The 16,878-nt window shown below is 40.4% G+C and overlaps 1 protein-coding gene across 6 annotated transcripts in view; it reads right to left on the bottom strand.

The window, feature by feature from the left end:
• The window catches only part of ERBB4 (erb-b2 receptor tyrosine kinase 4), a 760,363-nt gene that overhangs the window by 119,958 nt on the left and 623,527 nt on the right, over window positions 1–16,878 (bottom strand). For all 6 annotated transcript variants that reach the window (XM_028704728.2, XM_028704741.2, XM_028704748.2 and 3 more), the window contains 2 exons: window positions 12,378–12,500; window positions 11,900–11,998 (listed from right to left, as the gene is read on the bottom strand). In XM_028704728.2, the coding sequence (XP_028560561.2) occupies window positions 11,900–11,998; window positions 12,378–12,500 (222 nt within the window). The remainder of the gene's footprint in view (window positions 1–11,899; window positions 11,999–12,377; window positions 12,501–16,878) is intronic.

Below are 16,878 nucleotides of genomic sequence, written 5' to 3'. Positions count from 1 at the left end.
TATATCAGTATCATAAACACGAGGACTTTCATGCCTCAGTCAGTATGACCAATGTTCAGGGTTGATGGGAGTTGTAGTTCTACAATATGTGAAGGGCACCATGTTGTCTACCCCTGTACTAATCTGTAATTGGTCTAAAGGATCATGATTGGTCTAAAGGATCATGAATCCATTCTGTCATTTGTTTTGTTGTAAACAAATTCTGTCATTTGTATTGATGTAAACCTCCAGAACATATTTTGTATAGCTAACTATTTAGCTCTATCCCCAGTATATTTCACCTTATTGCTAAGGCTAGTGGCTAATGCAAATAAAGTTTCTATCTGCCCACTGTAATTGGACTAGTGATAGGCAAAGTTCTGGGTTCAATCTGGAACTAACATGACCTACTTAGTAACATGCCCAATTCTTTCATGCCCAATTCTTAAATATGGACATGCTGTTGTCCTCCCAATGACATAGTGTAATTGGGCCCAAGCAGGTCTCCTCCCTCTGTGACCCATCCCCACCTCCTGAATTTGCAGTCAAGACCTGCAGCCTTCCAAGGCACACATGTTAGGTATCCAGGAAACTACATGCAACATACACAGACACACTTCAAAACACTGGCATGGTGATCTCTCAAAAGAGATGCCTCTTTTTTTTTGCTCGTGGTTCTGAGCTAGGAGCCACTTTGCTCATGAATCTAGGCCCGTGGGCTTCAAGTCAACACAGGGATGGATGAAGCAATAGTTTAAGGCAGGGCTTTTTTTCAGCTGGAGCTCACCGGAGCTCAGCTCTGGCTCCTCTCAGGTGGGCACCATTGCCATTCTATACCAGATCGTAGCTAAAAGGTCCAAGAAGCGATATTGGCGTTCTAAGAAAACAAGGGAGAAGTTAGTGGTGAGTTCCAGTGAGGGTGGATGATCACTAAGGAGTGGGTTCTTTCAGTGGTAGCAACCAGTTATGGAAAGGACTCCCTAGAGTGGCTTGCTGCGTGCCTACATTGTGGTCTGTGTGGCCTTTTTATTTTCTCAGCTGTTTTAAATACATCAGAACATATGATGCGTTTGCTGGATCAGGTCAGAGGTCTAGTCCAGCATCCTGTCCTCACAGTGGCCAACCAGATGGCTGTGGGAAACCAGCAAGCAGGACATGAGCTCAAGAGCAGCCCTCCCCCCCCCCCCCCGTGGCTCCCAGCAACTGGCATTCAGAAGCTCTGCTGCCTCTGACAGTGGAGGTGGAACATGACATGCTTCCCTGTGGCGGCTTCAAGGCAGTCTTACATTGCTTTATGCTTTCTTTGTGCTGATTTTTATGCAGATTGTTGTTGATGTTTAAACCTTGGTTGTATTAGAGGTAAAGGTACCCCTGCCTGTACGGGCCAGTCTTGACAGACTCTAGGGTTGTGCGCCCATCTCACTCAAGAGGCCGGGGGCCAGCGCTGTCCGGAGACACTTCTGGGTCACGTGGCCAGCGTGACAAAGCTGCTCTGGCGAGCCAGCGCAGCACACGGAACGCCGTTTACCTTCCCGCTGGTAAGCGGTCCCTATTTATCTACTTGCACCCGTATCTACTTGGTTGTATTACTATAGTTTTAATACATGGTTTGTGTTGGGAACCTCCCAGAGGACCTTGCTGGATATATAAATGTCAAAAATAAGTAAATGAAAATAAATGAATTTCAAATGTGGTATGACAACTTATACCAAATTTGTCTGTTTCAGCAGCCTTGCTACAACTTCCAGTTAGAGTGTGGCTCAGCACCACCTGCCTTCGTATGAAGAACAGCCATGAATACACACAAAAATGGCCCTGTATTGTACCCATGAAGCATGCAGACCTGGCCCAAGATCTTTCTGTGACAGCTTGATAAACTGAAAAGTTGTAATGCACCATGACATTGATAAATGTTTTTGCCTTTCTGAAAATATATGTATAAGCGGATGCCTCCTTAAATTTGCCTTCCCCTGTTTTGGTTTTCTATATTGCAGCCACAAAGGCTCTTTAAAGTACTTAAGAAGCTCACTGTACTCTGGGCTGGGAATTATTTGCAAAACCTCAAATGTGTGCTGTGTGACAGGAGAAAGATATTACAGCGGACACACATTTTTTTCATTAATTTTATGGTACCTGTAATTGCTACAGCAAAGAAACATGTCTACAGTGCATGTCTGAGCAGCCTTTGGGAGGAAGCAATTACAAATTGATGTATCTTCAACATATTTTGCTTGCATATTAAGTTTTGAAGAACCTCCTGCAGAATGCATCCCTCTAGACCTGGCTAACTGCTGAAGCTGACGTAGCCATATGTGGACGAAAGAAAAAAATCAAGAGAGGAGTGAAAAGAGGTGCAAATATATAACTAACCATTTAGTTATATGCAGAAACAAACAAACAAACCTATCCCCAAGGGTCTCCCAAGAATATAAAGGCACCATTTACTGACGCATCAGAGTAGCTATGGGTCAATCTAGGTGTGACAGGATCAGTGATCTTGGTTTTTCAAGCAATGGGGCAGCCATGCTTGTTGTTCATGTATAAAATGTTTATGAAATCTTAAAAGGGGGGCAGTGAAATTATTCCTCGCCTTACCTCTGCATGCTTTTCTCCCAACTGAGCTCATTTCTAGTAAGAGAGTGAGAGCTGGAGCTGCTACTCTCAGAGCCAAACAGGAAGAAATGAACCTGGGCTGATGGGAGCTCCAGCAGATGAAGCGTCAGGCAGAGTTCATCCTCAAGGCAAGGAGGCCAGGGCACACTACCTGGCCCCTCCACTCCTTGACATAAACAAAACCTAAGCATCTAATAATGTAACTCGATAAACTACAAACAAACAAACAATTATGCAGGCAGAAAGCCAAAAGGGGTGTGGGGCCTTTCCAGTATTTTGCACTGCCTCTCACAAGTATGCCTATCTGCCTACTGGCTCTATCTATCTCTATCTATATTTATCATCTATCTATCTATCATCTATCTATCATCTATCTCTATCTATCTATCATCTATCTATCTATCTATCTATCTATCTATCATCTATCTATCTATCTATCTATCTATCTATCATCTATCTCTATCTATCTATCTATCTATCATCTATCTATCTATCTATCTATCATCTATCTATCATCTATCTATAACTATCTATCTATCATCTATCTATATCTATCTATCATCTATCTATCTATCTATCTATCATCTATCTATCTATCTATCTATCTATCTATCTATCTATCATCTATCTATCTATCATCTATCTATCTATCTATCTATCTATCTATATCATCTATCTATCTATCTATCTATCTATCTATCTATCTATCATCTATCTATCTATCTATCTATCTATCTATCATCTATCTATCTATCATCTATCATCTATCTATCTATCTACATCTATCTACCTATCTACCTATCTATCTATCTATCTATCTATCTATCTATCTATCTATCTATCATCTATCATCTATCTATATCTATATCTATCTATCTATCATCTGCCTTGGGTGTGTCCTCTATGCAATGAGATTTATTTTCCTTTGTTTTCCATTCTTGACCTTAACTTTTCATTTGGGTGAACTTTAATTAGAACAACTGGAAGAGCAACCATTTTTGTCTGTTTGTCCAATCTTATCCTGTTGTTCTTACAGGGTCCCTTTGAGAGTAAGAATTCCAAATCAGACCAATATATTATTTCTTTGCTTGTCCAAAGAGGCCATGGAATCAGCAAGCGGGATTCTCCCCCAGGACAGTACTACTAAGGGGCCCGCAGTGTCTGCTTAACTTGAAACAATGTCATGAGGAGTATTGGCTGTTGAAATCAGATCACTATCACAGTCAAAATAAAGGAGGCTTTTTAAATGTTCAATATTCAGTGCCGACTGAAAGTCAGTGATGGAAATAACATAACCATGAAACACATCACCAATTGCACCTAGACATTTTGCAAGCTCTGGTTTTCCATACAGCTGCAATCGCTCCATTTGGAACCGGGGGCGGGCGGGCTTTTTTTTTATTACCAAAGGTAACCTCATTTGCAGAAGGCTCATGTTTTGAGCAGAGAGGCAGTGGTTCACTATCTCCATGCAAAAATAGTCAATATTTTCCCTATCGCAATGGCTTGGCTTTGCCACCTGATTAATGAAGCAGCTGTAAAATGGTATTGACTGTTAATATCACTCTTATCACAAGCAAATTGGTATTACCTCTCCCAGTAATCCGGACATTTTCCTCAAGAAGATAATGCAAACAGTTAAGATAACACTAAGGCCCGGGCTATCTGGTGTTGACCTCATTTTTTTATTGCACAATAAAGGTCTATTTGTCCAATTAACAACTAGTCTTCCGAACGAAAGCAAAAATCCTTCTGGAACTATTTTTAATCACTGTAGAGGCAAAATCGAAGATAACACACGCACCACTTGTAACTAATAATACATATTTAAAGCTAACAATGATGAAGCCAGGATCATACCACAGGGCAACATTAAGCACTAGTCAACATGAAAGGCTGACAATGGGTGCTGAATTCTAATGGCCAGCCAGAACTAAGTTAGTAAGGTTTCAGCCAAATACTTGTCGCTTTTCATTTTGGAGTCAAGTGAGACATTTTGGTAGTTTTGGGTAAACAACAAACCAAGATAATGTGAATATCAGTCTTTGTCTGGTGCTGCTGATTTCATTTAAATTTCTTGGATTAATCACATGAATGATCACACCCAATTAGGAATCATTGTAATAAAGTGGCATGACATCATGACGTAATGCCGCCAATGAGAGTTGGCTATATGATGGTGTCAATGAGGGAAATTAATTATCATGCCCGCAGTCCTATGCATGGTTACTTAGAAGTAAGGCCCTTGAACTCAATAGGACTTAGTAGACAGTGAACATTGCAAGGAGTGTCAAAAATGTTAAAAAGGGAAGAGTTTTTTACATTGTGGAAAACCGAGCTGTTTTGCTTCAGATCTAGATGAATCAGTGTTATAGAGATTTTCAAATCCTTGTTTTTAGTTATCTACCTAGTAAATGTGGCTGGTTTGTAAGTTATGCAGATTCTGAGAGAATTTTGTTTCTCCAGGGGATTTCTGTTTGTTGATTTGTCCATCTTGGGAATAAACCTGACAGATATTCAAAGTTCAGGGTGCTCTTACGTGATGATAAGGCACCAGGAGCAATCAAACCTCCTGAGACCTCCTGAGTATGTGCATTAGGACTCTTATCGAATTTACACCAGCAAAAATCTGTTTGATGGCCTTAACCTAATATGCTCCCTTTTCTAAATTCTTGGCTCCTTCTCACATTGAAACAACAATGATTAATGGCACGTTGTTCTTTTTCAGGGACTCTTTACCAACACTACTTTACGTTTTGCTGCTGATTTCTGAGCCATTGAACTGAAGTATATTATCACACTCTTGTGCTCAATCTGTTATCATGAAAAATCTAGAAAGTAATAACTTCTCACTATAAAGTTCTCCTTTTTTAGAAAATAAAGTTTCAAAAATTGCTTAGCTGGCAAATTATATTTATATATACCCTATTTGATTGACTTTAATATCTAGACAGTTCAGCTTCAATCAGACATGTGCTGATTGACTGCTAACCTTGAACCATACAGCAACCTCATTGGAAGGCATTATGTATACACTGAAGAAAATAATACCTTGTATTATTAACACACATCCCATAAAACCTTCATTTATTATCAGCCTAACAGCAACCTGGCATATACATTACCATTTAGAAATTGAAATACCAACGTGTCTACTCTGAATTGCTAATATAAGCTGGAGGCATGCAGAGAAAATTCCTAAATAATAGGAAGTTCTTTGATACAGACTTTCCATTTCTTATTGTGAAGCATTGGCACTAATTGCTCAGTTCTGGGTAACAAATTCAGCCTTTAAAGCTGGATGTTCTTTGCCTGTTTCTTTTTTTTTACTATAGTGCAAAGGGATTGTTTGGTAATTATGCCTCTCATTTTATTAATTTTAAATATTTCCTTCTCTTTGAACTTTGGGAAACTTTGAGGCAGCAGAAAAATTCTAAGTTTGTAAGGAATGAGCAGGAGAATTCTAGCTTCAGCCACACAGCAGTTACCAGGAGAATGTTAGGAAATTTTGACAACAGAGACCAAAATGCTCAGGGACTTTTCTTTGAGTTCCTTGGGTGGGCCTTTGTTGTCCTCCATGTACCAGATATGTATAAACGTGACAGTCTTGATTCCACCCTTACGAATAACTTTGCTTTAAAAGCCTGTGCTTTTTCGGTTCTTTTCTTTCCTGGTTTTTGTAGAGCCAATAGGGAGCAGTGACCAATGTGCTATTAATTAAAAACATATGTAAATGGCCAATTGTAACCATTATCATCATCCAACATGGTGTCTTGGGCTAACCAAGTCAGAATGATGCAAATGGATGGTCTGCCAAGGATCCAGGGGAGGGCTGGATGGGGAGGTCTCTGCCGGAATTGGGGCAGCCTGATAGGGAGGGTCCTGGAGGCAGTAATGCAGCAGGGCTCCCCATGAGGACGCCGTGGCTTGGCCTCCCTCCTAGCGCAGCCGCTGCTCCCCACCCTCTGCTACATTCTAATAGATAATGACTATGAAACATTGCTAGCCTTATCATCCACGAATTTGGCTTAACCATCACTGTATCTTGTGGTAGCAAATTCCAAAGTTTACCTCTGCTCTGGGCAATGAAATGCTTTCTTTTGTCTGTCCTAAGTCTTCTTGCATCGGTCTGGGTTTTAGTGTTCTTGGGTGGTCTGGATTTTCGTGTTGCAGTGTGGTGGTGGGGATATTCTCCTTCTCTACACCATGCATGTTGTGAAAGGCATCTACCATATTCCCCACTTTATAAACTGAATGCAGGACTTCTGTTTTTATTCTTCTGTGGGAAGAATAGCTTACCTGGGTAAAATATAGTTAAAGCAGGAAAAAGAACACTGCCTTGAACATTTCCTTGTCTTCCTGCAAAATATCTAAAAGCAAGTAACTTTCACTAGTAATCAGGTTTCTGGTTTCCTAGAGGCTGATTGCTCCAAGGCTTTGCTACATCACATATTTAGCTTTTAGGAACATCCTCAAGCCTAGCATCTCCAGAAAGGACGGAAATTTCCATTGCACTCACAGTGACCTTCTCTGCCTGGAAGTCACAACTGTATCAACAACCTGGGGGAAATCTGCAAACTCAACTCCCAAGGTAAGTATCTGCTCCTGTAAGAGACCCATGCCTCTAGGTTTGCCCGAGGGTTTGAGATTAAACCGACCAAACAGAATCATGCCACTTCCTACCAGTTGCAAAATGAGGTCCTCATTCTTTATGGAACCCCTCTGAAAATGTTCAGGATGACACCAACATGTCCCTAGGAGAAATTAGTTGTTTCACAGTGGAGAAGCCACTCTGGAAAAGTCTCTTATCACTGCACACACCTGGTGTGCTCTTAGCGCATAGAAGACAAAGTCTGGCAAGCGTTTGGCTAACCTTGTCAACATAGTGGGCAGTCTTATTGAAACTTTTGCATACTGATCACAGAGTTCTAACCATCATGGTCTTAAATGCCTTACAAAATAAAACATGTCTGTTATTTTTCTGTACTTGGGGGTGGGGAGAAATCTGATGCCTGCATTCATCAAGCCAAGCCAAGCCTAGTTTTCTCTCTTTTTCCTCTGCAATCACTTTATCCATCAAACCCCCTTTGAGCTAACTTAATTTATTTCCTGCATGCTTGGCAGGAGTGGCAGCTGCAAGAGCACTGGTCAGTATTATTTATTATCTTTATGCATCACTAAACAAAACACTCTCCTTGGACATGAAAAGCTATTTCTAGGGATATTGGTGAGCCACAATACGTCTGGAGGAAGTCAAGAATCCCCTCGATCTTAATTATAAAACCATAAAAGAGACCAACTCCCTTTGCAGGCTCTTACCAGGAAACAAATGAGAATGGGAAATTTATTTCAAATCATAAATCCAAAAACCTTCAGTTTAATTTTTCCCAAGCTAACTTTCTCACCTAGCTAAGCAGAAGTGCCTTCTATTATTAGCTCCTGGCCCAATATTGGCTGACAAGCATCAGTCAAGCTGTCTTCACCTCAATGAGCTTGGGGACTCCCAAGGAACTCTACATATACAGACTTCTGCTTGCAACCCCTAATTATTTTCGAAGAGATAATGAAACATTTAAGTGCACAGAGGTTAGATTAAACTTGTAAGTGGATCAAAACCCTGGATAAAATTACAGCTTGTGCAACATCGCCTTTTAGAAATGCAAGACTGTTTCTTTTCTTTTTGCCTGATGAGATGTGTCAGACTTCATTGATTTCCTTCTCTACTAGTATCCTGGATAGTTTATTTTACTTTCTAATCAGTAGTGCACTCCATGGCATGTAGGATATCTCTGCTTTGATGATAAGCTATTGGCTTTTGGCAACAGCCTCATGGCTGGTTAGAAATTCATGACATCTCCAAGTCAATTGACTTACAATGTATTAGGAGAGGGGAGGAGGGCTGGGAGACTTCATAGAGCACAGAAATTAATGTTGTTTTGAAAAGTTTCCACACAGCCAATTGGTGGGTCTCTTAGTACCTGCCTTTTCTTTCACAGATACAACACTATGATGCTTTATACCTTGATGTTTGTAAGGTGAATGACATTCACATTCCACCCACTGCTTCCCAAGTCTGCAAGTTTTTTAGGTTCCCTTATCTGCATCACCCATCATGGAGGCTATAAACCAGAGCAACCTCAAGGGCATGCACTGCAAGGGTAGAAAGATTGCTCCATTATATAACAGATACAAAACCATGGATGTTCAGCTAGCAGAGTTGCAGACACTCACAATTTGAGGTCACTGCTTTAAGGGCACTCCCCAATTTTAAGCTATGATTTCCTGGCATTGGTTTTTCTCTCTTTCTCATTATTTCACTAAACAATCATATAACCAACAAAGGTTAGCCAAACTAATTAAAGCAAAGCATATTGCAACAGATCTCACCTCCTTTCTAAATCTGCATTTGTAAAACAGATTCTGTGGAAGACAATTGCAGAGCAGAAGTATGTTGTAAACACTGGGCCAGCTTCAACTAATAAGCTGTGCTAGCACAAGCCAGTGCTGCAAGTCCCCTTCGCACAACGGGACTCCCCTCTCCCCCCCCCCAATGTCTCCAATCAGCTCTGGGGTGATGGGAGAACCCCCAGAACAACATAAAGGAGAAGGAAGGAGGAGATCATCCCACCAGGCACACAGAAATGCTTGCATTGATGGGTAATCTGCTGAGTGCTACTTTGAATTCCACCCGCTTTGTTTTGCTCTAGTAACCCCATTTTCTAGATACCTTATTTTGACAGTTCTTGCAATGCCCAAGCTGCTAAATCTTTGTTGAGTTCTTTATAAAACCTCAGTTGCATTGAAAAAGGACTTTTTCTAAAACTGAGATGCTAGATAGCTAAGCTCTAAGGTATTCAGGTGAAGCCTTTCAGGTGAAGTCAACCTCAGAATTTACAACCTCAGAGGAATGATGCAACTAATAATGGCAATATGATGCAATTATTAAATGCATTGAAGAACATAAGCTGAATGAAGGCAAGCCTTTACAGCAGTTACTCTAGTTTTAATTTAATCGTGAGCCAAATTATGGTTTTTTTTGGATGCCTTTAGCTATCTGTTACAAGAGATAGCTTTGTAAAAAAAAGAATGGAACACAAAGGAAAGATGAGGACTGAAATAACTTTTGAGTGAGACATATGAGAAATAGTATTTGCTGTGCTAGGGGGAAAGGTACCATTCAAACATAGGGATTTTTCTTTGCTACTGAATTCAATGTCCCCTGTTGAGAGAAATATAGGAGGGGGCTGCCCACATCATGTACTAGCATGATGCATTATGTCATTATAGTCATTATGGATACATTAGAAAGTTTTCAAGGGTACTGAAATGACAGCCCAGTTGCCAAATTGCCACGGCCTATTCTCCTTTAGCTGTACAGCATTTAAAAGAGGCCCAACTGGTCACAAAGCACTCCTTGGTTTCATTTTCTTTCTGCCACCATTAAAAGATTAAACAAAAAGCAATGGCTCCTACTGCTAATCTCTTTGTCTTCTGCAGAATAACAGGCATTCACTCTTGCATGTCTTTTGTGTTGTCGCTCTAATGGGCTAAAGTAAAATAGACATCTGTGCATACGAATCAGAATAAAACATTTGCAACAACACATGTTGTTTTACTCATTCCTCATGTCAAAGAGAAATGTCATCTTATCAGTTGCAAGGGTAAAGTTCCAGAGCTTGTATCACAGAGCTCAGAAAGGTTCAGAAAAGGGCAACCAAAATGATCAAGGAGATGGAGCAAATCCCCTGCCAAGAAAGATCCAGGTGTTTTATTGTGATCTACAGGTCTGCAAGATATTCTGGGTTGTCCCCCCCCCCCCCCCCGGAACCTGAAATCCACCAATCAGCATCAAATGCAAACTAGTGGAAGGCAGAGACAGATGCAAAATGGTGGCGCCAATTACCTCCTGCAACCACCAGGCCATACACTATGATGCACTGCATGTTGTTGTTTAGTCGTTTAGTCGTGTCCGACTCTTCGTGACCCCATGGACCAGAGCACGCCAGGCACTCCTGTCTTCCACCGCCTCCCGCAGTTTGGTCAGGCTCATGTTTATAGCTTCGAGAACACTATCCAACCATCTCATCCTCTGTCGTCCCCTTCTCCTTGTGCCCTCCATCTTTCCCAACATCATATGATGCACTGCATATACAAGTGCAAATCCACATCTATGTTACTACAGATCAGAGGTTGCAACACAAAACTCTCAAGCTGGTCAGCTGAACAAATGAAGGGCAACCAGTTAATTTAAACCAATAGATTACAGGAGAGGAACACTGAAGCTGAGAGAGAAGAGATTAGCACAAAGCCAGCCACAGCAGAGAACAAGTTATTGCTGATTCCCTTCAAAAACAGCATCAACTCTTTCCAGTCATGCTGGGATGCAGACTACCCCACCCCACCCCAAATCAAATGTGAATCATGAAATAATTTTTTACCATATGATATTCAATCTACCCATGTCCTCACTTGTGTGGAAGGAAGGCATGCCTGTTTCAGGATTGTATCCCCCTGTCTACTCCCAAGACATTGTAACTCCCTTCCAGCTGCCATCACAGAACTTGAGAAATATTACACCAAACAATTAATTCTATCTCAGGTAGTCAAAAAAATTTGAAGAACACCCCCCAAAGTTGTCTAAATGTAGTTTTATCAAGTGATTTGCTTTTAAACGCTGCCCCTACCACAATCCCCTAAAGCAAACATTCTTTTCCCACAAAAGCCACCTTGTAAAAAAGGTGTGTGACACATCCACTCCCAGTACACAATAATCCTGAGGAATATGGTATTATAGATGGTGTGGACTGCAGTGCGTTGAGAGCAGGCAGAAGGCAGACCAAGATCTACTGGTAGATCTCTAGGTGATTGGCAAAGGGTTAGCACAATTCCTAATCGATTAAGAGTAGCAGATTCCATTCCTCTTCTAATCCCGATACAGGGATTAATCCCCCAGCCCACAGATCCTCATATGTAGCAGCCTGTATGTACCTGACTGTTTGCTGCTCATCTATGCAACACACACTTGGCACTGTGTTGCTTCAGAGTTCGAAAGATAAAGCAACAAAGTGGGCCAGAGTTCAGTGAGCTTGAGGAACACTGAGTTGGTACCATATTTAGGTGGACGCTCGGTGTCTACTGAGTGCAGAGAGTTTTGCCACCAAATCCATGCAAGTTTGGTTCTTCCAGGGCAATTCTCTCTGGGCATCATAAGAGTGTGTAAATTGGAAGAAGTAGTTGCCATTGGGAAGCTAAACCACAAATAATGTGTGTGAACACGCATCGCTGGAACAGGGTATCCATTACTTACATCCATGAACTCCACATTGGCTTTGGGGCCAGTTGTCTCATTCAGGATTTTAATGGCCACAGGAATCTTCACACTCTCTCCCTCAGGAACCCAAACACCCTAAGATGTTGAAAAAGTGAAGAAAACCGTAACTCCAAATTAGCTACTTACAAAGCATTTTTCAAAAAGAAATCAACTGGACCATGTTATTTGCCACATGCCTAAGTTGATCTTAGTACTTTGAGGTAAATGATCCTTTGAGTCCAATTTACATTTTCTAACTGAAATAGCTTGCAGAATACTGAGCAGCCCAATTCTGAGAACTGAACACAGCAGTTGAACACAGGGTCTGGGCACTGAGTTCTAAGTTAATAAAAAAGGCATTTTATCTTCATATTTCAGGAACCCCTTGAACACACTACTATCCTGTTGCCCTGAAAGGCTGAAGGTTTCACCAGAGACACATAGTAGATGAACTAAGACCATCAAAGGCACATACCTTATACACAGTTCCAAAGGCCCCAGATCCAAGGACTTTGACACGTTTCAGCTCTGTTTCTTTCAGAATGCGGAGCTGTGCCTGGTTGGGGGCTGTGCCACTAGGGGTCAAGGGTTCCACCAGCTGCAAAATGAAACTGGTGTTTAGTGAATACTGGATACAAAAGTGGGAAACAGTGAAAAATGACAAGTCCCTATGCTAATTTCAATTATTTGTTCCTTAAAATCAAGTTTCCATTGTAGTTTTTAATTATTTAACATAATAGGTTTCCCTCTTAATTGTTAATAAAACCTTTAAGTGGTTTCCAAAGACTATAAAATATTCATTAACATTGTTAATAAAAGTTAAATACAAGTTGTGTTTTGTTTTATTTATTTTTTTAAATGAAACTATAAATAAAATCAACAGTTAAAAATAATGCTATACTGGAGAATTTTGTGGAATCACAAAATGCTTTTGCGTTCTGCCTTCTCATGATGGGCACTGAATCATCAATGTTTTGTGTTTGGCATGACCCAACCAATGATAAATGCACTATGTCAAATAGTAGAGACAGAAGCATGTGTTTATGTTTTCCACTGAATAAATGGATTTGATAGGTGGTTAATTCAAGCTGGATTGATAGTGATGAGAGAGACCCCATGACATTCAATGGCAAATCTTCCATTGTGTACATGCATCCTACATTAACCTGACACTTCAAAAAAGAAAGGGAAGGAAGGACTGGATAAATTAGGGTTCAGTCCTAAAGCCAGACCACCAAGATGAGTGGAGTTAGGATCCAGCAGATTTCCAGCTGAGCCTGCCCCCCCCCCCCCGTGTTCTGTGGGAGTGGGAGGGCTTGGGCTGGATCCTAAACCCATTCAGTTTGGCCACATGAGCTGGCAATCCAGCACAAATTAAGCCGACAGAAAAGTCAATGTAACTCAAATACCATTTAAAGGCTTGTTTCCCCCCGTCTGCCAGGCTTAGGCCATCTCAGGCTGCAGCAGACCCACTGGTGTGGAAGAACTCTGCATTCTCAAACTTAAATGCAATCTCAGGTGTCACTTGTTGTTATGGCTGAGCATGTGTTTCTATCAAAATATCCATTGTGACAGATTACATAAAATATTGTTTTGAAATACGTCAATCCATCAAATAAACTGTAGGTTCCCATTCCAACTTGGTGTTATCCTGATACTTACCTCTGCAAGGATTACAAGAGATTGTGTTTATTAAGACTGCTCAAATGAATAAGCATTTCAATGTACAGGTAAGATTAAGGCCTTGGAAACATTTAGCTACCTGAGTACTCTGCCCAGAATGCTCTAAGAAATTTAGCTAGTTTCTTTCTTTTCATCACCATCAAGTACCGGTAAGTGGTAAGTGTTGTCGTCATCCATAGATAAAAGGTAGGTGAAACACGGTATTTGCCAGTATGACATCATGTGCTATTCAAAATGTTATGTTCTAGATATATTTATTTATTTATAAAACCACACATACCCCACCTTTCAGTCTTAAAAAATGCCCCTAAGGAATCTTCAAATTATAATTGTAATTACTCAAATAAAACAATAAAAAACCAATAGCAACAGCCATCAAGCTGGGCCCTTCCAGATGTTTTGGGCTACAACTTTCATCAGAACCTGGGGCTGGCTGTAGTCCAAAACATCTGGAGGACATGGGTTGGCAAAGCTGCCCAAGAACATAAACAGAAAGCCATTATAAACAGTCAGCACCTTAATATTTAATTGATCCACCACCCTTTAGTCTGCTTTAAAGGTAATGTTCACTCCAAGCTTTTTTCAAAAGAAAGGGGATTTTGGGGGAGGTTGGATTATTTTTCACAATTACATAGTGCTGGAGACCCTAATTTAATGCACATGCCCCCACAAATGCTCTTCCATGTGCTATGAGTTGTAATCCAACAAACCATGTGAATGGAATTCAGTCAGAAGATCGTCAATTGATTAGAACTATACCGTGCGCTTTTGATTGGAAATATATATTTCTGTAAAAATAAATGGGAAAAGACTAGCCTCTAAACACTGACAAATAGCCTGTCTTCTTTCAGGATAAGGAAAAATAATTAAGGGCTACTCTTGTTCAAATTGGGTTGAAACCACTGCAGTGTTTCAAAGTGTCTGTTTGCAAGGCTAAGTGCTCTGTGCATTGCCATTTGAGCACCATTATCATGCCTCTGTGAACATTGCACACTACTTAATTAGTTGTATATAGACTACGCTGCGCAGGCAAAAATTATCGGGAACTGGGAATTACTTTATTAATCTAGAACAAAAACAAATAGCAAAGAACAAAGCCATAGACATAAGCCTGACACCATAATTTTTACACTCTGCTTCCCTTAATTAACTTTCAAGCAGCCAGATGTATGCCAAACACTAAAAATAGGTGCAAGGAAGAAGAAGATATACGTTATGTGTACAAATTCTGATTAAAAATATAGTACTTACAGTATCCAAATATACTCATACTCACCTAATTAATTCTTGTTATTATTTGCTATCATATTAAGTACATATAAATATGTTTAAAAGAACTAGTTAAATATGCAAGTTTAAAACCCTATTGGCCATCTTATAGATTGGATACTTAAGATGTTCTACACATCTGACGACATCTCCAGGTTTTGAAGTTATGATGCTGCAATATTATGCCCACTTACCTGGGGGGGGGGGGGGTCGGTCCCGTTGGATTCCAGTCTACTGGAAGCAATGTAAAGCCATCATAACTAGAAGTCATTGACAGTTTTAGCCTCCATAAAGTTATCTGGTTTGTTTTTTTCCCATTCCTTTCCTTTTTTTTTATGAAAGGAAATCTGTCCCCTTATTTCTTTACATCCCTGTTTACAGAAGTGACCTTTTAAAAGTCTCTGATTTTAACAACAAAAAATGCTTCAAGATGCCTCTTACGTCCCTCATCACACTTATATTCAGTGCACTTTCTTCTAGAAAAGTAAGTGCTGAAACTCACCATGAGCGCCTCCCTCGTTCTCTTAAAATGGCAATGGTGCCCACCTGAGAGGTGCCATAACTGAGTTCCAGTGAGTTCCGGCTGAAAAAAAGCCCTGCTTGTACTATTGTATTATTCAGCAAGATTTTAATAATGTTAACTGCAAAGACAATGCAGTGTGCCACCCTTCACTACCACTGCCACCAGTGCTAGCTGTGACAGCTGTGCTGCCTGGGGTACCTGGAGCTGGTTGTAGTGCAAAATATCTAGAAGGCACCAGGTTGGCAAAAGTTGTTTGATAATGTCTTCCAAGTATTTTATCCAGTTAATTTTCACTGTGTCCAAACTAATCCCATTTTTCAGGCATCAAAATTTGACTCAAAATATGTGTGCACAGATAACTATAAATCAGTTGCACAGTGGAGAGAATCTGAAGCCTTAGCACAATCTAGGATGTTGCAAAATGATCGCTGCATCATTAGTATTTCCTACAACACTTGCTTCGTGTAGCAAAGCAAACAGAGAAAACGGCCCTTAAGGCGAGAGCAGCGGAGCCAAAATACCTTGCTCAGCTGGCAGGCAGCCTCTAGAAATCAGATGCCAAATGTTAAAGGTTTGAGAGTGTGGCACTATAACCAGACTGAGTGCTTCTAGGGTTATAGAGGAAGATTAAACATAGAGGGATATTCCCTCCTATTCATTCAAAATAACACATAGGGCATCCTTAAAGCCATTTCAAAATTAGAATGCTTAAAAGCCAAACAATATGATTTCTTTAAAAATAAAACAGCAAGACCAGTTTCTTCTGAACTGGTTACTTATGGCATGGCTATAAACCAGTCAAATCAAGGGTGGATCAATTAATTAATTTTAAGTGAGAGAAAACAATAGAATGACAACTTCATCAAGGAATTTACTTTACACTGATCTGCTATGAAATTAAAGCTTGTCTTCATCTAAGCCTAACACTGCTGAGAAGAAATAGATTTCTGTTCCACTTGTAACTGCAAAGTAAAGCTGGATTTCTAAAGGCCAGCAGTTCAGATAAAGCAGAATCAAATCATGTTGGCAGTGTTTTGCTCATATACAGCATAGTCCTATACACTCTGAAAAACTTGTTAAACGGCTTAAAATAGCCAACAGCATGTTTTGAGCTTGGACTGAATCAAGCAGTTTCTAAGCAAGAGCAATGCATCTTGGGAGCCCTCACACCTTAAATGTCAGGGGGCCTTAGGAAGAAAACTTTTATTTACAGCCCATCATTAAACAAAAAAGCTTTCAGGTAACTTCAGCAACCTCTTCTCCAGCTCCCACCAACTAGGGCTGGCAATCTGCACTTTTAAGGGTCGCATAAAACATGGATTCACCAGCTGCAACTTTTTCCACCACAGAGATGCAGTGACAAGACAAGCAGCAGCTGGCAACATTTTCTCATACTCTCATGCAGTGGACAAACATATGGAGTCAATTTCTCCCCAAATTAAATTTATCTGGTCTTCTTCAGCTTCACAGTCCTGAAATTTTGAGATGAGCACTCTTGATT

Source organism: Podarcis muralis, chromosome 1, assembly GCF_964188315.1.
Source record: "Podarcis muralis chromosome 1, rPodMur119.hap1.1, whole genome shotgun sequence".
Classification (NCBI taxonomy): domain Eukaryota; kingdom Metazoa; phylum Chordata; class Lepidosauria; order Squamata; family Lacertidae; genus Podarcis; species Podarcis muralis.
This window is presented reverse-complemented; position numbering and strand designations above follow the sequence as displayed.